This window comes from Macrobrachium rosenbergii, chromosome 21 (genome assembly GCF_040412425.1).
Source record: "Macrobrachium rosenbergii isolate ZJJX-2024 chromosome 21, ASM4041242v1, whole genome shotgun sequence".
In the NCBI taxonomy this organism is placed as follows: domain Eukaryota; kingdom Metazoa; phylum Arthropoda; class Malacostraca; order Decapoda; family Palaemonidae; genus Macrobrachium; species Macrobrachium rosenbergii.
In genome coordinates, this window is record NC_089761.1 from 39,640,460 (window position 1) to 39,663,347 (window position 22,888).

Sequence of the window (22,888 nt, forward strand, 5' to 3'; positions counted from 1 at the left end):
AAATTAATAATTATGGTATTTAATGTTTAGCTGGGCATTACGTACACCACTGTCACCATTTGGGACAATCCTCTAATTCCAACGCATTCCATCTTTTCTTTAAGGGTCTGCTATGTTTTTAACCTGCAAAGTTCAACCTCCAAACTAAAATAAAATTCCTGAATGTCTGCATCTGATAACCTACCAAGTAAGGAAGGTAACGCCTCAAAACCAGGGCAATTATATGAGCAATCAGTAAGAGAAGACAAAATCTCATTAAGTGGCCCGTTTTAGTAGTAACCAGAAAAATTTAACTCGGGAAAAATCATTTCAATAGATGCCAGAAAAGGCAGTCCTAAGAATGGAGCAATTCTATTAGTCCTCTCGGAATACATGCCAAAATGAAAAAAAAGGCCCAGTCCTGACAAGAATGGACCAAAATTGCTCACTTTGGGAAAATGGACCTGAAAATTGCTGACAGCTCAGAGCGAGAGAATGGTCCTGGAAAATTGCTCAGATGCCAGAGAATGGTCCTGGAAAATTGCTCAGATGCCAGAAAATGGTCATGGAAAAATTCCCACTTTGACAGATGCCAGAAAATGGTCCTGGAAAAATTCCCACTTTGACAGATGCCATTTCCTGAAAAATGGCTATCCCTGAATGAGAAAATGTAAAAAGTACCACGTTACAAGGGTGCATTCCCTAGTCACTTTTTTCAAGGCTGGATCATTCCTACATCAAGAGGTGCTAGAAAAATACCGTCCATAACTGGAAACATTTCAGAAATTCCAAAAGAGGGCAAGCCACTTAAAACTGCGTAAATGTGAAGATATATCCTCGGCCATAACGGACACTATATAGCATCTATCACAGAATACGGATGCAATAAATACAGCAGCTCCTAGTTACATTATAAAATATGTCTGAGCTACTTTTGAAAGCAAGCTTACAGATTCTGGCCCTTTACTTTTCTTTTGCAAAATACCTGCCACAAAACCGTATTCCTTTGGAGTTAGAGTTACACGCTTTAAACCTTAAATGGTAATTTGTTCAACTTGTATTCTCAGTAGCTATTTCAATTATCAAAGTCTAACGAAGCTAATGTTCAAATACTATATGATATGTAAACATTACAATTAAATTGAACAAACAGAACCGTAATATTTTTCTTTTGGTATAAAGACTAGTAGAACTTAAATTCCTCCAGAAATAACGACCACTTTACATATTAAAAGTCCCTTGAACTTGAATATTGGGTTTGATTACAACCACAAGTTTTATCTTTAAAATAGCCAAGTTACCCTAAGAGCAATACACTAACACAAATTAACCACACAATTTTACCTTGATCTCATGGTTAACAGTCACTAACAGCTTAAGAACCACTTACTTTGGTATTCCAGAAGACCGACGAAATTACCAGTATTTATCCATTGCCAATACCTTATGAGAAAATCTCGCACGTTAAAAAAGTGGGTAGAGAACACTCTCCTCTCTTTCTTGTACCCTGGATATCTGTCGTAACACCAGTGGTGGACTAAGCCTCTCATGGTGCTCTTTCCAAAACTTTCAGAACACTATTATCATCATGCAGCAGCTCCTCCAGGCACTAACCTCGCGTGCACTTCAAAGCAGCCAAAGCAACTGACCTCTCATGCACTTCAAAGCAGCCAAAGCAACTGAATTTCTCCAGCCCCATCCTCCTGAAATTTTAAGAAATTTAAGACAAATTCAAGAAATTCACTGATAACTAAAAATTTGGGCTAGTACCACTGTCGAACATTTTGATAAAACTTTTATCATCTTTGTATCTTTTGTTTATAAAGTCCAGACTCAAACTGGTTCACTACCAACTGTGAACAAGTGGACAACTTTAAACAAAAATTGCTCTAAGAAAAAAATGTTTTCCCACAGACCATTAAACCTTGGCTATACTCGTACTTTGCACATAAGGCATGCTGGTTTTGATTTGTGAAAAAATAAATATTTTTTGCTGTCTATACAACCCATATAAGTAAAATCAGAACTCAAATGTTACAATGTTCACCTCGACATACTAAACAGTAGTGTTAGCATTTTGGACAGTCCCTCGGTTTAATGCAACATCACTTAAATGTGACTTACCCTAGATGCCAAAAAGGTACTTTTCTGCCCAAATTTAAAAGCCAGTTCAGTTTCCAAAAGAAAACACAGCCGTAAGGTAGATGTCCTTGGAATTCTGCTTCTGATAAGCCATCCTGAAAACAGCAAGATTCATTAGGAGACGATACACTGGATAAAACAAACTTCAAAAGTTTCCGTATCATTATTCATGTCTTCATAAATTTTTCTCTCAATACTGTTGCTACAATTACACAAAACAGCAAACAACAAGCAAATGCACAAAGAACAACAGTGCAAACAAAGATCCTCTTATGTAGTCTACACCTGCTTTTTAACTACAAGAAAACTATCCTTGTGGAAACAGATTCAGATCGACGGAAAAAAAAATCCTTATGACCTTAAAATTTCTTTACACTTATCGGAAAACTTCCTATACATTTCATAAACTACAGATATAAAACTACTCTCTCTGGAACATCAGAATTTTTCTAATATTTCACCACCATCCTAAGCCGAGAATTCACAGATACACGCCTCTGCACCTCCTATACTAAAATCCAAATGACCTGGTATGGCCTAGTCATCTCTTGCAAACAGTGTTTCAATTGTATGACCGTTAATTGAAAATGAAATCACTTTTGCACTAATACAAACATTTCTTCTGTTAACTAAAGAGTGATCTCGGATCATGCCAAGATTAGCGAACCCAACATCTCCACGTCAAGAACAGAGAACCCAATGATCCCCATGGAAAGAATGGCCAACCCTTAACATAGTACTCACAGCGAAACAGTGACTCACCTAGAATCAAAGTGTTCATGTCTAGAACAAAGAACCCAATTATTCCCATGTAAAGAATAACGAACCCAATAATCTTCTTGCAAAGAATAGAGAACCCTGCTGTGAGTGGGTTCGCTAATCTTGACATAAATCCATGATCTTCTGACACCGATTTATGTTTCCTCAGATTTCGGAGGTTCCTAAATTTCATTGTGACTGAGGGGCTACGTAAGTAAATAGTTCCTTCGGCCATTCCTATCTAATTAGTTCATTATGCCCTTTACTAGTTCAACCGTAGCACTCGGCAAAACCATCCACCCATTGGTCTAATTTGTTTAGGATATGAATTGCTCCTAGTTCAACTAACCTTCCCATTTATCGACCTTATTTCTCCCTTTTTCGAGTACGAAATGAGGCATTCCAACCTTCTTTCTTATCCAATGTATCAAAACTAATTGTATTGTAGTTTAGCTGCTCTCCTTTTATTCATACTGAGAGAGAGAGAGAGAGAGAGAGAGAGAGAGAGAGAGAGAGAGAGAGAGAGAGAGAGAGAGAGAGAGAGAGAGAGATACTAATTGCAACTTACCGTACATTCTACTGCCGTTATGAACCACATCACTTTCCTTGGTCTGATTAGGCAACAACTGGTCATCTCTGCAACGGCAGCTCTCATCCCAGGGGCACCATCAATTTCTCCACTGCCTGAAACCATAAACATCTTAGAATTTTGTATACATTTCTGACAATAACCGGCTAAATAGCAGCCTTGGCAAGATTAAAGACATTCTTGATAAACTTCAATAACACCAAAATGTACGACAGTCAACTCAATCGTCTACCACTCTTATCGTATTCACTTTTACTACTCTTCACTATTGCTACCACCATTTACATACTGTGGAAACTTGTTCATTGTTATTGCTGCATGTTACTTATCTGCGCATGCAGTTTCTGCACCAGTAACCTGGGAATTCATTTTTTCTACAAACTAATACGTTCTACAACAACGTTTTAATTCTCCCACTGTCCTCCTCAGAAATTGTGACTAAACGTCCCTAGTGAGCAAAAAACTCGCTTATTCAGTACTAAGCAATTCCTCATTCACTGTGTACTACGATACTGCTGCAATTATTCAATCACAAACTCACAATGGACTTGCCTTGCTGTTTTATATAGGGTATATGGGTCCTAAGCATTAACCCTGAGGATAAACACTGTTCAAGATAATGGTAAATTTTTATACAGTACTATTTTACCATGAAACTGTAAATTTTAATACATTTTTCTATGAAACGGTAATTTTTAACCTTTCCATAAAAAGTTACATTTTTATACGTTACCTTTGTATAACCAGGTAAAGTTTTATATATTTATCTTCCTATAAAAAAAGGTAAATTTTATACATTATCTTTCTAGAAAAAGGTAAATGTTCATACATTACTGTATTTTCCATAAAACAGGGAAAATGGGAAACTGTAGTGAGAGGGGGTTCGTGCCAATATACAGAACCCAAATCAAGCAGTCCACACTAAGTCCAACTTACCCTAAATTCTACCCCAAGTATCGGCTACACCCCTCTTGCTTTGGCCGGATCAGACTTCTCCTCTGGGTGTCTCTGCATAAAATTCCTGTGTTTCTCTGCACCCACTCGGAAACATCTTGAAGTCTGTACACTTGTCTGAAAATAGTGACAAAATCAGCTACATAGCCTGAGCAAGGTTAACAATTTTTTCACATAGTTTGATAAATACAATATGTTCAACAGTCTTCTCTACGTCTACCACTCTTACTAGACTATATCAGTGAAACTGTTTACGAAATTCACTAGAGAAAACTTATACTTGTGTAGTAAAAAATTAATCATCTGCATCCTATTTCCGCACATGCTTAAAAATTACACTGTTCTGCAAACACACTAAAAATCCCATACACATTTCAGAGCTGACCTACAGAGGAATTAGTGTAGAAGCTCTATACCTTTACAGTGCTGCATAATTCTGCCCTTTCTGTACTTAATTCCTCACTTGCAGCATACTTGCATCAAGGAATAGTAGTAAAGTTACCGAGATAATGAGAAATTTACTGTCATTAGTCTATATTCTTCCTTGCATCCTCGATAGGCCGTTGCTGAACAGGGCGTACAGCAGAGCTTCCGCCATGTTTTGTACGAGCCCCTTGAGGATGAAAGTAAAAGCAAACAAAGACTAAATTTTTCATTATCTCGGTACATTTTTCAGATTATCTCACCAGCACTGCATGATATACACCCTTAACTATATTTTTCAGTCAAGCAATTTCATTTATAAACAATATCTCCGTGCAGGGCTCTTCTGTTAGATAGAGTGGGGTTCGTGGTGGCAGGTTATGACTCGGACCATCGACGGATGGTCCCTGTCAATTTTTCTTAAGTTATATTTTGAAAGAGACTTTTCACATTCACAATTGATCCCTGATCCCTTTTACCTGCCGAAAGCAACCGGATTCCCTAAACAGCAGCACCAATATGCGGTAAATGTGCCTCACTGTCTAACTTCTCAGTTCCGGTGATCCTTTATTCCTCACACCTTTGGACTGTGGAACAGTCTCCCTACTGAGCATGTCGTGCAATTGTACTTCAAAAGTTCAAACGAAGATGCAATGCACTACTACCCAATTCTATTCTCGTTGCATTTTAATAAATTTTTATAATTTTTTTATTCTTTTAATAATGGAGATCTTTCCGTACTTCCTATTACCCTCTGTTAATCCTTCCTAATGAACATTTGGAAGCTTGCATTTCAAGTCAATGGCCCCTGTGGGCTTGTTCCATATAAACTGAATTCATCTTCTGTATAATAATAATAATAATAATATACAAAACGGCAAAGTGACCAGGACTGAAGGGATAAAGCTACGCGACGGGAACAGCATCAAACACAGATGAGACATGATACAAATACGTGGGGATAATAATAGGAGAGGATATAAAACACCAACAGATGAAGGATACGATTAGGAAAGAATATATGCAGACACATAAGGCGATACTTCAAGTGAGAACTCAACGCCGAAAACATGATGAAAGCCATAAACACATGGGCAGTGTCAGTAATCAGATACGGAGCGGGAGTAGTGGAATGAACGAAGGCTGAACTACGCAGCATAGACCAGAAAACTAAGAAACATTAAGGACAGGTTATTGAGTGACATACTGGCTGGGTTGACTGTTGACTGGTTCATTGGTAGTTCCTTACTGAATCTAGATGCACAGAATCTGCAGAGATGTTATTGACGTGTGCAGACCGCAACGTAGCATCTACACACACAGAAAGCAAAACAGAGATAAAAGATTCCGACATCTGTGTTTGTCGGCAGACAAACAGATGGCGATATTGATAGACACAATAAACGTACAGTGTTAAAACATACATCAATGGAAAGGCCCGGAAATTCTACATTTGGCCAATTGCATGAGATTCGAGACAGATTGAATACAATGCAGTAGCATGATATATGTGAAATGGCGAGACGTTTGGCGTCTTCACAAACAAACACACAGTTTGATACAGAAGATTCGTTGGAACGTTATGAGTACATGATTAGAATGCTTGCATGGCAATGCAAGTAGTGGTGATTGTACATAAATCAAGACAACAATGGTTAGGGAGAAACAGACGGAAATATTGTATGGTTGAAGTAGTGTTCCGTCAGAGAAAGAAAACGAGATGCTCTTGTTGTATCTGGTAGAACCATGGGTAGAACTATATAGTAGCTCCGCGTCGGCGACTGCCTTCTATGTTAACTTTTTCTACAGTTTTTTGGTTGCTATGTAATATTTGTTTTCCTTTAATTAATTACAACGTTGTTATTACTACTAGTGGCTTGATATGTCAATTGTCCTGGCTTACATTCGGAGGCTACCATTCATTTTAGGACAATTAACTCAGACTAGCCTATACACAACTCAATCCTGGACATTGGCTAAACAAGTGTAACACACCGGTCTAGGTTAATAAACCCCGGACTACTCTTAGCTTGAACTGGTACTTGACGTCGTAGACGGACGAATCTTCATTTTGTAGTTAGGGTTGAGGGGAAACGCCGACTCCCGCTCTTGTTTAATGTCTTAGGTTACATGGTGTAAACAACTTATTCCTAATGTTCCTTCCATAACTTCTAGAACTAGTTCTTACACAGGTACTTATACTGGTTCTTGTACAGATACCTATAATGGTTCCTGTAATACAAATGCCCTAGACTGGTTCCCTGTAATACAAAAAGTTCATTTAGGACAGCCATCTTGTGCCAAACAGCATGCAGTCCTTAACCTAGGCTATGCTGTACTCATGCCTAACTTAACTGTTACCTTACACAGTTAGCCTGGCTTTTCATCTTTTCATGAATAAGAGGTGGAATTGGAGTCAAGAATTGATATATATTCATAAAATTATGGAAGAATATCGCACATCTTAGCCTACGGTGGGTGGTACCGCAACCACATGCAAGATCATCATGGTGCAACTTACATAACATTACCATAACTCTCGGTAATTCGCTGTTACATTAAGGCAAAGATACACAAGAACACTATTAAGTGTTATGGCAACACGTACAATATAAACTAAGACTTGTGCATACCTTTTACAAGGGAGAAATGTGGCATTTCAAATGAAAATAAGGGGAGCTACATCCCTTTCCACTCTCAAGTCGCCAAAGAAGTCGAACAGTGCGGGTTGAGCTTACAGCCTTACGCAACTACGCACTTGGTTGACTTACGTTACGTACGCACACTCGATCATAGACAATCTCAATTTCGAGTGGTTAATTCAACTTACTGATGAGATGAAAACCAATTCGTTTTTCCAGTCCACCATTTAGGAAGGGTATTGTCATTACTTCAAAAGAAAGATTTCCATCATTACAGCTAATTATGAATTTACCTTTAATTTTTGGCGCTCGAGTGCAATTAACCTGCAATTAACCCCTGAAGTCCATCCAACAAGGATCTTCACAAGACAGAGCACGGGTACATCAGTTTCGAACGGTTCATATCCCGTCCGGCAAGTGAAATAACTTTTTAACGTATGGGTACCCACCCCTGGGCCAGTACTAAATACGGCGAAGGGGCGTTCCATTTGGCCGACAACAGATGCACCGCCAGTATCAGAACCCCTAAAAGTGTAGAAAAAAACCAGTTTTAAAGGTAAAAACAGGCCCGGAGCTAATATATAGAATTACCCGGATACAAATTTAACTAACACCACACAAACCACAAGAGTGGAAAGAACCAACGTCTAACATGTCTTAATGGAAATCTGAAGAAAAAAACTATGAAACTGTTAGACAATTATAGACAAATCCACTACCCAGTCAAGTCGTTGGGACCACACCTTTGGCGACAAAGGTCAGGTTTTGAACCCAAAACCTTAAACAAAAATTCTCAAACACTTATTCATTGTTTCATGAACATCAAAAGCCGCAAACACGGGGAAAAATAATACAACCATTTTATACGGATTTAAGCTCCTGTCCATATGTACTGTACATCAAAATGCTTTACTAACACTTCGAGTTGACTAACATACATACATACATATATGGGCAAACTATTTGTTCAAAATTATTCACCTGCTTTTCTGTACTGAATTATCGTACCCTCTGATACACCCACTTGACCAGTAATGTAGACTCCTATTAATAGTTTTTTTCTTCTTAAGTGAAAAACACCAAACACTTTCCACAATAAAATGATTCATATCGACCTATCCTTAAAATACACTAGCCCTGTGATACTAGTAAATATCACTTACCTTGAAAATAAAAATGTCAAAATCACAGGAAAATATCACAAATTAAGAAAAGTTCGACAACACGCCGGCCTCTTAACGTTAACGATAATATGGTGCGCTACCGATTGACAGCTACCAGCCAAGGACCACAATGAACCGCCAAGATGAAGAGAGACGCGGCAAACAGGAATTCGAACTTCAGGGTCCTTGGTTGAAAAAGGACCTTTACTTCTAATTTATAATACACACACACACACACACACAGAGAGAGAGAGAGAGATCCAGAAATTAAAGAGCAATCATTGACTTAGAACAGCGATTTCCTTTTTTTATTTATTTACTTTTTAATTTCATTAATGCATTTATGATTCAGAGTGAGCGAAAAAGATTATATTAACAATACTGCTTCTGCAAATGATGATAAAAGTTCAAATGAATCATCATAATTATGGTTGGGCTCCAGTTACTTGTCAGTTGCAGTTTAACGTTTCCTTGAATAATCTCAGCTCCAGCACTCTATATCTATCCACACAGTTATGTGTATTAATGCTTTCGACAGTAGAATCTTTTACCACATCAGGACGAGTCTTTTTTATTTTCTTATATTTTACGATTTTTTGTTTGCCAAAGAATGAAAGATCATATGTGTGGACCTTGGCAAAGTATATGCTGTTTCATTTGAATTGCTATCATTTAATACTTAATCTTTCCTACACTTTCATATTTCTTTTTCTCCTGCTTATTTCCAAATTTCCTGGATTAAATTGATTGTGTCACTCTGTATCTGTAACAGATATTACAATACTTACTGAATGTATTTAGTGCATGTAATCCTGCGTTCCTTCTTAATTGAGGTAAGCATTTTATGACTTGAAATTTCATGACTCTGATTTCAAATTTCAGCCTTGCATTTTCGTCTTTTTCCTTTAATTTATATGATATACTTTTCTTCGTCATGTCTGAACTTTCCTATTATGATCTATGTTAATAACTTCACTTTTAATCATTCGCGATATGAAGTAGCTGAGTTATTTTAATTTCCTAAATTACTGAAACAATCAAACACCCGGAATAAATTTACGAGTTAGCCTACGATTACAAAAATAGCGCTAATACCAAAGAAAACGTAGATGAACATTTGATTGGTGACTATACTAATTCCAATCTATCGACAATCTTGTATAAATTTAACAATTAAAATCGTTATGGCTTATTCTTCAAACGCACAGACTAAGTTTGTTGATGAAGCTGTGTGAAATTTGAGTTTTTTTTATTGCAGTTTTGAACGGTTGTTCATGTTTCCTTAATTCTAGAGATTGAACATAGTTCTACCCACTTGTCCTCAAAACAAGTGTCATTGTTTACTAAACAGTTTTTTGTTCAACATGATCATAAATATATATATCAGGCTTGTATGCGGCATTTTTATCATTTAAATTAAATTGCAATGAAGCGTGTAATTAATTATTTATCGTATATATGAACGTAAATAGATACATTCATAAATAATGACAAACATAATGAAGGTATTAGTGAAGAAAACGAAAGTTTTGAGGTATATATGGATTATAGTGAATCGTATTTAACGCCCTCGGACACAGGTTCTTAAAAGTCAAATGAATATTGTTTTGGTAATGGCTTAGACTTAGACTGTTGGGAATAACGCGTGAAAAGCCTCTAACTTGCTACGCTGAAGTATATTTTAGATTATAAATCATTAATAAGACTAATAAATACCAAAAATGTATAAAAACAAGTTTTCTCTCCATAGTATGAACTTTACATAGAGAAACCTGTAGTTCATACTTTCGAACAAATATAGCTAATTCTTACCAATAGCAATTTAACCTGGGGTAATATTTGTGCTAATAAGACATAAAAATAGCAAGCGTTTACAACGCTGTCGAAGGTTCAACTTTACCGAAAAACGTTATGCATTTTCTTACGGTAGCGCCTTTAAATAACCAGATTCCAGTTATATGCACGTACATTTTTCAGTGCAAGCGCCAACACCCTAAAGGTCCTTGTGTTTCAACACCACTTTTCAACAAAAGCAAGCATCACGTGCCTTGCAGTGCAACCGTGAATGTTAAGGGACACAAAGCTTGCTCATGTCTACAGGGGAACAGCAAGGTTAATCTAATAAAAATGTCAGCTTTCTTTATTGACTTTCTGATGAACCAAGACAGGCATAATAGTTTCAAGAACAACAGTTACAGAAATTGCTACAAACATTTTTGTTACAGAAATTTGATTTGGCTTTGCTATATTCTAGTCTTATAAATAATGTTATGACACATTTCCTGATAAAAGTAAATGAATGTGATTTGCTTAATACTCGTATGCAATTACTCTGATCAGATAAATGAGGAGTAATGTACAAAGGCTCATAAACGTCAATTTTATCATTCTGTCTCTGAGTATGAAGTGAGTGGTATTTCTAAACCGTTAATGAAACTTTCCATTGTCTGTCGTACTGACGTTAGAGTGATTTGTCTGAATCGTGAATCAGCTGTGAATAATGTACCCATTTTCATTTCTGCTATACTTTCCTTTCTTCGCTCACTTGTTTGTTTACTGATGATTCTTTGTATGAAAGCTAACTATCAGCAGGGGATAGGGGCGCCGAATATAAGAGCTATATTGAATTATTGAAGCAGCAAACAGGTGTGCCACGCCCATTCACATATTATTATTATTATTATGTGCCATTATGTGTCTTGAGAGGGACAAGTGGCCCCTCCCCCAAGCGCAACCCCGCCCAAATGACCCCCCTGATGAGGGCTGACATTAGGAAGTTGATGTTGTTTGCTCTGATGTAAGACTTCCTTACTCAGATAATTCTGATATACTGCCGGTTATTTCGACGACAAATTACCTATTTATGTTTTCGTGCAACAAAACGAGATCGAGTCCTGTCCGAGAATAAGCAGCATCAATTAAAGGTCCCATAAAAGTGGCGCACTGTAGCTTTCCTAGACTTACAGACACTGCGTACCTACAGTTTGGAAGCGTTCTGTAACAATAATGAACGAAATAAACTAAATATGCAAACAAATCTGGAGCTATTCAAGAGTATGTTAATGACATACCCATTCGAAAACAGTTATGGCATGGACGAATTTGTTATTCAAAAAAGCTAAAAATCAGTAACTGGCAATCACTAAAGGCTTTCTTGAGGGTCAGAACGGCCTCCAAAATGAATAAAAAATAAGGAATCAGGATGGCTGTATTAACGTAGCTAAAGGATATAATGTCTATAAATCATCCTCATGTCTATGTCTCTCATATAGCTTAGATGAGACTAAACAATACATACTCTGATCATCTGTCATTAGGTCATTTGCATCAATGTTATCATATGAATATAATATATCGTTTCAGGTTATCAAGGGGGAATATTGGCTGGAATGGAATCCATGTTAATTATCTTTGAAATGTTGAGAGAGAGAGAGAGAGAGAGAGAGAGAGAGAGAGAGAGAGAGAGAGAGAGAGAGAGAGAGAGAGAGAGAGAGAGAGAGAGAGAGAGAGAGAGAGAATGGTTTCAACCCAGCAGAGTGAGGATTACCACATTAAGACCCCTCCTTTTTGATTGCACGCATTTTGACAGAACAACGAAAACCCACGTCTAATTTAATTTTTCAACTTTCTCTCCACTCCAGCTTTGTACAACAACAGTCAACTAATAAACAGGTAAATAATTCACTGCTACGTTCAACAGAGGCATACTGGATTCCAGGAAACACATCCATTCATCCCTCTTTGTCCAGTTTGGGAATGGAACACTAGTCCCTCATCTTGCGAGCTGAACAGTTGTCATTTTTTAGGATTTATTATCAACCCTCATTGGTCTCTTGTAAGTCTTAGCGCTTATGTGAAACAAGCAAAACATATTAGCATATGTAATTAGACCACTGCCCATTTAAACTAGTCCTCAATCACAGAATATTCATATCAAACGCATCTGGATCAAAATAACTTCCTAGTTAAATTTTCTGACAACAATGCGTTATACAATACATGAAGCAATGTTCTAAATTCTCGACTTACCTTCTATTTAGTCATCAAATTAGCATCCACAAGTTTAACGACAGAATTTCACCAAATTTTACATTGTAAACAAGAGAACTTTTTGAAACACAAAAGATAATTTGCATCACAGGAAGACACTTGGAAGGAGACTTATTTGCTACGTTTAGGGAGTCTAAGCCAGTCTTTCTTCAATGAACACTATGGCAATACTGAATTCATAGCCGACAGCACTCCTGAATTCAGCTTTCCCAAAATGAAAGATACCCCTGAGAAATAATGTTCTTGGCAGTGTGTCACGAGAAACGTAAACAAACGCTTTTTCCATGAAGAACCTGACCTAGAGTTAGTTTTTGTGTTAACGATACGATGTTAAATTTCCCACAATGTATTCATCAGAGTTGGCGGCTAGGTATCAAAAGAAATACATTTAAAGAATACGGTCCCCAGAATATTTAATAATCCCCTGGGAACTGAAATATGGAAGCTTTGAGACACAAGAAAGAGGTGAAATGATCACCATTTATACCTAGAACGTTCGGAGGTTGTCATGTTGTCGAGTTCACCACATGTTGGTACGAATTCGTACACAACGGATTTTTGCTCTATCTGTATATCCTCCTTTCCTCAAGTTCCCAAGAAGAGGAAAACAGAGAGTAGGATAATAAAAAATGAGTAGAGAGCATATTCGTATTTCAAAAGCTGTCAAGGAGGTCTTGAAGAAAGGTTTTACAACTCATTTTTGATCATTTATATTTCAACAAATAACAGCTCTCACTCTCTGGTTACGTAAAAAGAAAGAATGTAAGTCAAGCTTTAGCAGAAACCAAAATTTTCATCAAAGAGAGAATAAATACTCTGAAGTAAAAGGTGGACTTTCAGTATTACGGATGCACTGAAGTTTGGTCACAGAAGCCAGGAGAATACCGTAACTTACTAGCCCACTGAGACCTGTAAAAGCATCTGGACCCAGACAAAGATTCAAGTGCAGTGTATGAAATACTGGAAAAGCAGAAGTTCTCTTATAAACCAAGACGACAAGGCTTGATTAAGGTTATGTGGGTGTCCTTCGGTATGTAGTTTTACTCTCAACTTAGTGTTAATAAATGAAGATGAGATTTTGAAACATATTTTTATAGTCTTCATAATTTTACAACAATTATTTTGGCATATCTGGATAAATCGTCAACAAGTGGATTGGGATGCGTGACCGTTATGCTATACCTACTAAGCATTCAGGGGTAGTCTCATGTTTTTTTCGCTTAACACCAGAAACTGATTATTTTGTTTCCCTGAATTTTTCTTCAGGCGAGTCTACCATGTGCAGACTCCCAGTAGTTTCAGTTTCCTTGAAACTTACGTCATTCAGGCTGTAGGGAAGTACAGTACAACTTCGTGGTTTGGGGTTAGCTAATGTACAGTATTCCACCATGCGTTGTGCTTGCAGTATTGACACAGTAATAAATGATTTGGTTCAGTGCACACAATTGCTCACGTTCCTAGCCCTTTCATTTTTTCACAACTTCACACTTGTACTGAAAAATTGCATCAAGAAGTTTCTCATCTCTGGCTTTGCGTTAATAATAATAATAATAATAATAATAATAATAATAATAATAATAATAATAATAATAATAATAATAATAATAATAATAATAATAATAATAATAATAATAATTCAAACTTTCAGACTAGTGCAAGGATTGGAGACTTAACCCTCCCCCTCCCTAATCTCGGCCCCTACACAGGTCAGCAGAAGCTGGTTCCTACGTTAGGCTAAGTAGTGATGATTATTATTCAGGTAGCAATAAAACGACGTGAAAATTCTCAGCACTGGATTTGATAAGAAAACTGAGTTGAATGAACCTTGTTTTACAAGTGAAATGCTGTATATCAAATGATGCATATTCATCTCATTTAAACGACGTAAACACACACATACACACGCCCTACTCACGTAAGTCTGCAGTCTACTTCTTTCAATGGTATAAGAGATTATTGGTACTTATTTATCCATCTGTCCGTTACATTTAGTCTCAACTCCACGCGTAACATCAGTTGCCTCAGAATCCTGCCACCTCTCTCTCTCTCTCTCTTCTTCTTCTTCTCCTTCTCTCAGAGTCTCTTGGACAGGTAAGTGAGATGCGTGGTGCCGTTGGCTCTCATGAGCTCCATGTCGACCAGGGGCTCTCCGTTCTCCTTCCTTCGTTCGCTCAAGTCCATCTTGGACACCTCCTGGTAACCCAGCTTCCTGACTATGTGGTCAGTGATGATGTTTACAGCTTGGATGGTGGCGATGTCGCAGCCCATTGCTCGGCCTTTGTTCTCGCTCATCTGGGGGAGAAGAAGATGAAGTGGGCTGAGTCAGATTCTCTCTTTCTTCGGGAAAGCGTCAGTAAAATTGAGAATAAGGGCGTTACATGTTCATATTCTGTAAATAATAACCACTGTCGTATCACATTAATTCGGGGTGGGGGTGAATTAGAAAAGGAAGCGATTTTGATAAGTGATTATGAGAAAGTACGACATTAAAGTGTATAATTACAAAGATTTATTTGAGGTATTTATTGCAGAATAGGGTATAACGTTCCACGAATGAAACGAAGACGTAAAGTCCTAAAAAAATAAAGCTAAAAATGCGTAGGTTAAAATTACAAAAAAATGTATAACCGAAAACTTACCCTATTAGACTTCACTACAGGGCACTAATTCCAAAGCAAACTTACAACAGACTGACTGGGACGTCCAACAACCACAACCTATCTCTACCAAACCGCCATGCTCTTTCCTCTCTCGCCAGCCATGCTTTCCTCGCCTTTACAAACCTCCTCCCAATCCCCAAGACCAAATAAATGATTAAAATGCTCAGAAAAGAGAGAAACAGTTAACAACAAGGGAAGTCAATGGCATTTGAAATAATGGATTAACAATACGAAACAGAATAATAAAACTGTATATAATTAAATAGCTCTCCACCTAACACGAACAGTATATACAGTGTGCCCACAACTATCTTTTATTTGTCTAAGGAAAGTTTTGTTTCAGAGAATGGAAATTAAATTCTTGTGTGTTTGTGTTTGAAAACCAAAAGTTCAGTCAATTTTAAACCTTTATTATGCTACGAGAACGAAAAGCAAGCTTTCTAACTCGGAGACATATTATATAATGAATTTAAACGCAAAGATGGCTTTACAACTGCTTGCAGATGCGGAGAGACAATTTTCAAATCAGTTTACTATCATTATTAGAATGGAGGTAGACAGTTTATGGGAAAGACAGAAGTGCACACACACACATGTCCCATAACACTTGCCTTTATCAGCTCAGCTCCTATTCCCCTTTTCCCGTAATTGGGATGGACACACAGAAGCAGCAACTCCAAGTTCTTCTTGAACTGGCTGCCATTGAACACATCCACGCCTGCGCAGAAGTCTTGCAGCAACTTGGAGTATAGGTCAGCCTGAAATTATGAGACTAGTTGAACCTAACTGGCATAATCAAAGTCATCTTGTTAAGAGAAGAGAAAAATATATTTTTATGTTGAAAATTATGCACAAATGTCACAACAGAGAAAGCTAACTACTTAGATTACAAGGTTATGTCATACTTGATCGATTAACGAGGTTTTACTGGAAATGTGCAGCTTACGTATGCAACGTGGTTTACAGGTAAGGAAAGTATAACTGGCAGGCATGGTCTACCTGTTATTATAAGAACTGTAATTCCATGATGAATAAAGTTAAAGACCAATGTTTGGTGAATTTTTATTGTGAAAGAAAGTACTAAAATGATCACAGTATTGTTAATAGTGAGACATACAAATGTAAGTAGAATTCAGAGGAGCAGAGTTACAGTACAGGAAGATGAAATGGAAGAAATTAAATTATCTAAGTAAATTTTTGTATGCACCATGTATTTTCAAAGTAAAAAAAGACTAAACTCAAGAAAGAGCTACGAATTTGAGTACGTCTTAAGTCTAAATATCCAGATAGTGTAACTATGCACGAGAAGAGAGTCGACAATACCAAATATGCAAAGACAGCCATCACTGAAAAGTACACAAGACCCATTATCCCTCTCACCTTCTCAGAGCCGAGCTCCCCATTTTTGAAAAGCTGAAAATCGGGCGAATCGATGACGACGTTGAGCATGACGGCGACGACCTTCCCGGAAGAGGAGTCCTTTAGGCCGATGCTTATTCCATTCGTCAGCGTGTGCGGGATGACGGATTCGAACAACGGCTTCAATTCGTCGTAGCTGCTGCGTAGGCCTATGCACTGCGGAATAGCCCTCGCGTGAATCATCAGAGGTATACCTCTTGGAGGATGGAAGTTTAGACTTTGAAAATACAGATAGGCCTATGCACTGCAGAATAGCCCTCGCATAAATCATGAGAGGTATACCTCTTGCAGGATGGAAGTCTAAAGGCATTGAGGAATACGAAGAGACAGGATGAGAATGCTTAAGGCTCTGACTTACCACAGGTTCCCTGGGCACGTAGGCATCCCTCAGGAGCTCATAGACCTCGTCGCTCTCCTTCGGGGACAAGACGACCTGTTCCAGGCCCTTCAGGTTGCTCATGTCTGGTGGGTGTGGAAAGAAGGTCTTTAACAAGTACTGTATATATCTCTCTGTATGGTCAAGATGCTAACTTCCCTGGTAAAAGGACCTAGAGTTTGATTCCCAAGCAAACCTTCGAGCATTCTACATTGAGTCTCTCGGTGATTCCTTAGACTCAAGCAAAGGATAAAGCACCTAACAGTTACACTTCTTTGGCAGTTCATAACCATGATGGAGGAGGCCATAAGGCCAGCACCCTCATCCCATTAGAACTGCTGAGAACCCCACAGCTGGCACCTTATAGACATATTAAAAACACCTCTAGTCCTCTGCACAACAGCTAGAAGGTAGGAAGTGTAGCCTACTGATCTAATTTACTAAACATGCGCACTCACTCACACAAACACAAACGGCAAGCAAACAACCACCACCTCTTCATCACTTATCACAAACAGAAGACACTCACTCACACAATGACCCACGCATAAAAACAAGGTCACCCCTAAACAACAACAAAACAAACAGCGATATCTGGCATCTCTCTGTGGCCACACTGACTACGTCTTCATCTTTCTTTAAAAAAAAAAAAAAAAAACACACACACACACACACACTTTATAACATTGCTTTAAATTTTGGTAATTAAGCTTTGACAACGAAAAAAATACCATAAATAAAATATATACAGAATATAATTTTTTAAAAATTTAATCCTTAAATAATGAAAGTTTAAAGATGTATCATAATTTGTCGAGTCGAATATCCCTCTCCAACTGATAGTCATCTTTGACAATTACGGAGGCAAATTTTGCGGATGCAATTTGCAACGGCAACACTGGCCGTGACTGGCGTTCACTCGTTTGCCCAAGGCGGCAACGCTGACGCCCTGAAAAACAAACACACGTCAGCTGTTAAAACGAGGGTGCAGCTCGCAACAGAAAATCGCAATAATGAAAACATACACACACACACACACACACACACACACAAAGGCTGAATCAAAACGGAATTGTAACCTTATTGAAGAGGCAATCGTAAAGACTAGGAATGTACGAAGAAGAGGAGGATAAAAGAGAAAAAAAATGTGCAAAACTAAACATCAAAAGGTCACAGTCATCGTACTCATTCCGAGAAATAAGCTGCCATCAAAACTGGCAACGACAGATAATAAAAAAAAAAGGACAAAACTTCGGTCTAAAAACTTTCAATGGAATTCATTATTATTATTATTATTATTATTATTATTATTATTATTATTATTATTATTATTATTATTATTATTATTATTATTATTATTCAGAAGATGAACCCTATTCATATGGAACAAGCCCACCACAGGAGCCACTGACTTGAAATTCAAGCTTCCGAAGAATATGGTGTTGATTAGTAAGAGGCAAAAGGAAGTAAAGGGAAATGCAGAAAGAAGAGATACCAATTATTAAAAAAACATTAGAATGTATTAAAATGCAAGGAGAAAACAGTGCTATGCTACCGCAGAAATAATGAGTCACACCAACGCTGTTTAATAGATGATTTTAGTGTCACATCACTAGGCTACCATTCAGGGTAACAATCAACGTATCTGTGCTGTTCTCAACCCTTTTCATTAAACTATACTGGGTGCTACTTTGCCTTGTTACCTAAGAGTCGCCTACTCCAAAGTGCTAGTACTAAACACGGCGTCCCAAGGAGCTTCCTCCATGTTTAGTACTAGCACCTCGGAGTAGGCGACGCGTAGATAACAAGCCAAATTAGCACCCTATATAATGATTAGTTCTCAGGATTCTATCAGAGACTTGACTCCCACGGTCCCAAATGAAAAAGAAGCACTACGAAAAGGTGGGATATTCATCAAGCGTCATGATTAACAGTAAGCTTCTGAAAAGTAGCCACTTCATAACCTGACCGGAGAGAAGAGCAGTGCAATGAGTAGCAGAATGTTTTAAGCAGCGTATACTTAACATCGTTACAAAGCTTAAAATTTCTAACTAAAGCATCCCCACGGCAACAAAGCTTCTTCGTTTCTTTACGTATATCCCCCGTAGGGGGGCTTAGTGCCGTTAGTGGTATGCTTACAACTCATGACAGACGAATTCAGAAAAGTCCCCATTGCGGGGTAGTTCTGTCAGAGTTGCACTAGGCATTACTTAAGGTTCTTTGTAGCGTGCCCTAGCTACAACCCCTTTCGTTCCTTTTACTGTACCTCCTTTCATATCATCTTTCTTCCATCTTACTTGCCATCCTCTCTTAATTAACACTTGATTCATAGTGCAACTGCGAGGTTTTCCTCCTGTTGCACCTTTCAGGCCTTTTACTGTCAATTTCGGTTCAAGCGCTGAATGACCTCATAGGTCCCAAATTCAATATTCAGTCCAATTCAATTCAACACAGCTTCCTTGTTTCATTACGTATAACATCGTCATCATTAAAATCGCAGGTAATTGTACGGCCAAGGTAATTAAAAGAAAACCGGTTTCTCATTACCTAAATACACAGCAGGGCAGATATTCAGCTTTGATATGATTCACATCCAGACAGATCTGGTTGCACTAAGGACGAGTGCTCTGTGGCAAAACAGTGACAAAGCTCTGAGAAATGATGACCATATCATCAGCATAAGACAAAATTTTCATAGGAGTCTTGGCTACATGGCAGCCAACCCTTCCTGGTCAAGATGTAATTAGGCTCATCTACATGAATGTTAAAGAGATGCGGACTCAAAACCGATCCCTGGCGTATACCATTTTTCATTCAAAAAAACTCAGAGAAAGAATTTCCCCAACTAATACGGAAAGGCTGCGTACGGAACCAATATAAAAGTAAATTATTATTATTCAGAAGATGAAACCTGTTCATACGGAACAAGCCCACCGAGGGGGCCTTTGGCAAGACAAAAAGCAATGGCGTGCCTCGATCCACAAGTTTTGTTAATTTCCAATAAATAACACGATCGTAAGCACTCTTGCCATCGATAAAACGAAGGTACACAGGTTTATCCAAGCCTATTTCAACGCTTATATAAGCGCGCATTCCAGTGGAGTGATAAGCTTGAAGTCGAACCGGTTGTCGGAGGTGTGCAAATATTTTCAGTCTTTCAAAATTCTTCGACGCTAGTGACGCTATGGCTATGGGTCTACGGTTTGAGCTATTGGATGGGTCTTTAAGCTTCCCTTTAGAAGAGGCAACGGCAATTAGGACATTCATGAGAATATTAGGCAAAAATGAGTGAATTAAAAACGAGTGAAATATAATAGGCCCCACGATCGATACATTCTAAGGAGCGTTTTTACAAAATCCATTTGGAACCAAGTCAAAACCTACAACCTTGTAAATTAGCAAGATTTTTATTTTACAACGGAGTGGATTTAATTTACGGTCACACAAAGTATAGGAGCATCAAGCATCACTGACATCTTGGTTAAAAAATTCACCCATGCCCTCTTGGTCATTCAGAGAATTCAAAATACGGCTAAATTTATCACCCCAAAGTTCAGCAGTGGCTTCACATACCACTTGTGAATCATCGTTGTACCTATTTCACTATACTTCTTTCAGTCTTTTCACTCCATATATACTACGAAACTCTGCCAACGCTTAATCATAATGGCTTTCACCCTATTTTCTTTTTCAGATTTAAATTCTTACACTTAACCTCTATAAAGGAGAGTTAGCTTAACAATCCTTTTATACATTCCCATTTGACCACGCTTGCTTCAACAAAATTATATTCCTCTGTTCTTCTAAACCTTTTGCAGGGAATATTCTACCATCCGTTCTTCTTCCATTATATTTACTCATAAAGACCTGTAAAAGTCAACCACTATATATACATACATACATATATACATATATATATATATATATATATATATATATATATATATACCAAGGGAAATAACAATTACTTCTTTACCTTGACAGATCGACTCTCAGATCTCTAACAGTGATGAAGGAAAAGCTTCGTTATTTCTGCCCGAGGTCAACTCTGAGGCCCAAGCGATCAAAGGATATAAGTCCTTCGAAATATCTGAGGATGTAATGCAGTATAAGGGGGGGCCAATATGACTAGCCTCGCCCAGGTCTAGACTTACACTGGACGCACCCACACAGAGAGTGACGGTGAGAGAGATATTTTCAGATCTATTGTTGAGTTACTGTTCCCCTGAGTGTGTGTGTGTGTGTGTGTGTGTGTCTTATTAGAACACCAAGGAATATGTGAATTTAACTGCTCTCTCTCTCTCTCTCTCTCTCTCTCTCTCTCTCTCTCTCTCTCTCTCTCTTATCTGAACCAAGATAAGTTAATCGTATAGACCTACGCAACTCTGGTATCGCTATACAATAGCAGGCCTTTACGACTAAAGCAGGTCGCTTGAAATTTTAATTTCATCGTTAAGATGTGCTGTTCTTTAAAACGGTGAAGGATAAAAGGTGAATAAATACAGAATTACAGAATAAATACAGAATTACAGCATAAATGAGTGAAAGAAAGTTAATTATACAAATACACAAGATCCAAGTGACATTTCCCGAAAAAGCGGTAGAGTATGAATCTCTGTTTCGAAATACGCTTGGGACCGTTGGTGAAGATTTGAGAATTCCTCTCATCCTTCTTCGCCGTATCTTTTATTTCCTCTTCCTTTCTTGATGCGGCGTCAATTACTGAGATGATGTCACGCCAGTTTTTAGTAACCCTAAATCAATCAATCAAGCCCTTCTTTATACCTCATAGTTATCTATTTTACTTCTGATCATATTTGTTTTGTTACTTTTGCCTTTATAATATATATATATATATATATATATATATATATATATATATATATATAAACATTATACATTATATATATATATATATATATATATATATATATATATATATATATATATATGTGTGTGTGTGTGTGTGTGTGTGTGTGTGTATTGTTTTGTGTGTATTGTTTTTGTCTGAGTGTATTACATAAAACATACAAGATTCAAATCTAGTTTTCACAATGTAAGGATAAGATGAAACATTAAATAAACACCAAATTCTAGGTCATTTTCGGAATTACTTTTGAACTGAGCCTCGAGTTTATCAAGTTTTATCTAAATGAATCAAGACAATAAACTGAATTATAATCATTATTACTTTGTAACCCACTTTGAACTTCATCCCATTTTATCATAGGGGTACAGTGAAGCAGGGGTGATCTGGAGTTGTCACACGGGGCATCGTTACCAAGGTCAAGAGGACATTTATCCAGAGTTTCAGGATGAGCGTAATAGACTCTAGTTGTACCGTTTGAACTCACAATGCCGTCCATTAACTGCAGCCCCGTTGTACGCGTTATCTCTCACACCTCATTTCATACGTTTACAACTATGCGTTTCTGCATTCCTAAATAAAATCGGTGGACCAATACTCTCAAAACTGACGACAATTTAAGGGACGGCCGAATAGGCAGGTCCTGACCCAACGAACGATACGGAAATAAGGACTTATTTTGGGCCCAGTCGGTCTATTGATGTTACCAAAGAGTTACACGAAAAAATATAAAAAGATATTAAGGTTATAGATTGAATATTAATATATATAAATATACATATTAGTTTTCTGTAAATGAAAACTATTGAGATGGCTTTGTCTGTCCGTCCGTACTTTTTCTGTCCGCCCTCAGAGCTTAAAAACT

At 37.6% G+C, this 22,888-nt stretch overlaps 1 protein-coding gene and 1 long non-coding RNA gene across 4 annotated transcripts; both read right to left on the reverse strand.

Annotated features, from left to right (window-relative positions):
• Positions 1-1,220: 1,220 nt before the first annotated feature.
• On the reverse strand, positions 1,221-7,666 carry LOC136849588 (uncharacterized). Of its 2 annotated transcripts, none has more exons than XR_010856328.1 (5): positions 7,480-7,666; positions 4,406-4,540; positions 3,449-3,564; positions 2,104-2,216; positions 1,221-1,682 (listed from the first exon to the last, which is right to left on the reverse strand). It is a non-coding gene; the product is annotated as an uncharacterized lncRNA (long non-coding RNA). The 2 variants fall into 2 exon arrangements; XR_010856329.1 differs by lacking the exon at positions 7,480-7,666 and adding an exon at positions 6,842-6,957.
• A 6,813-nt stretch (positions 7,667-14,479) lies between these two features.
• On the reverse strand, positions 14,480-21,382 carry LOC136849967 (uncharacterized). Of its 2 annotated transcripts, none has more exons than XM_067123495.1 (5): positions 21,133-21,382; positions 17,139-17,242; positions 16,742-16,936; positions 15,973-16,119; positions 14,480-14,993 (listed from the first exon to the last, which is right to left on the reverse strand). In XM_067123495.1, the coding sequence occupies exons 2-5, from the start codon at positions 17,238-17,240 to the stop codon at positions 14,775-14,777; spliced, it is 663 nt and encodes a 220-aa protein (XP_066979596.1). In that variant the 5' UTR covers positions 17,241-17,242; positions 21,133-21,382; the 3' UTR covers positions 14,480-14,774. The 2 variants fall into 2 exon arrangements, with proteins under 2 accessions (XP_066979596.1, XP_066979595.1); XM_067123494.1 differs by lacking the exon at positions 21,133-21,382 and adding an exon at positions 17,619-17,673.
• Between the last annotated feature and the right edge of the window lie 1,506 nt (positions 21,383-22,888).

Coding starts and splice junctions, on each gene's coding strand:
- LOC136849967 (XM_067123494.1), bottom strand. CDS start 17,658: ATGAAGAGGTGGTGGTTGTTTGCTTGCCGTTTGTGTTTGT. Junction 17,243..17,618: donor TGCTTGCCGTTTGTGTTTGT/GTGAGTGAGTGC, acceptor CACACCCACCAG/ACATGAGCAACCTGAAGGGC. Junction 14,994..15,972: donor TAGGAGCTGAGCTGATAAAG/GCAAGTGTTATG, acceptor CTTCTCCCCCAG/ATGAGCGAGAACAAAGGCCG.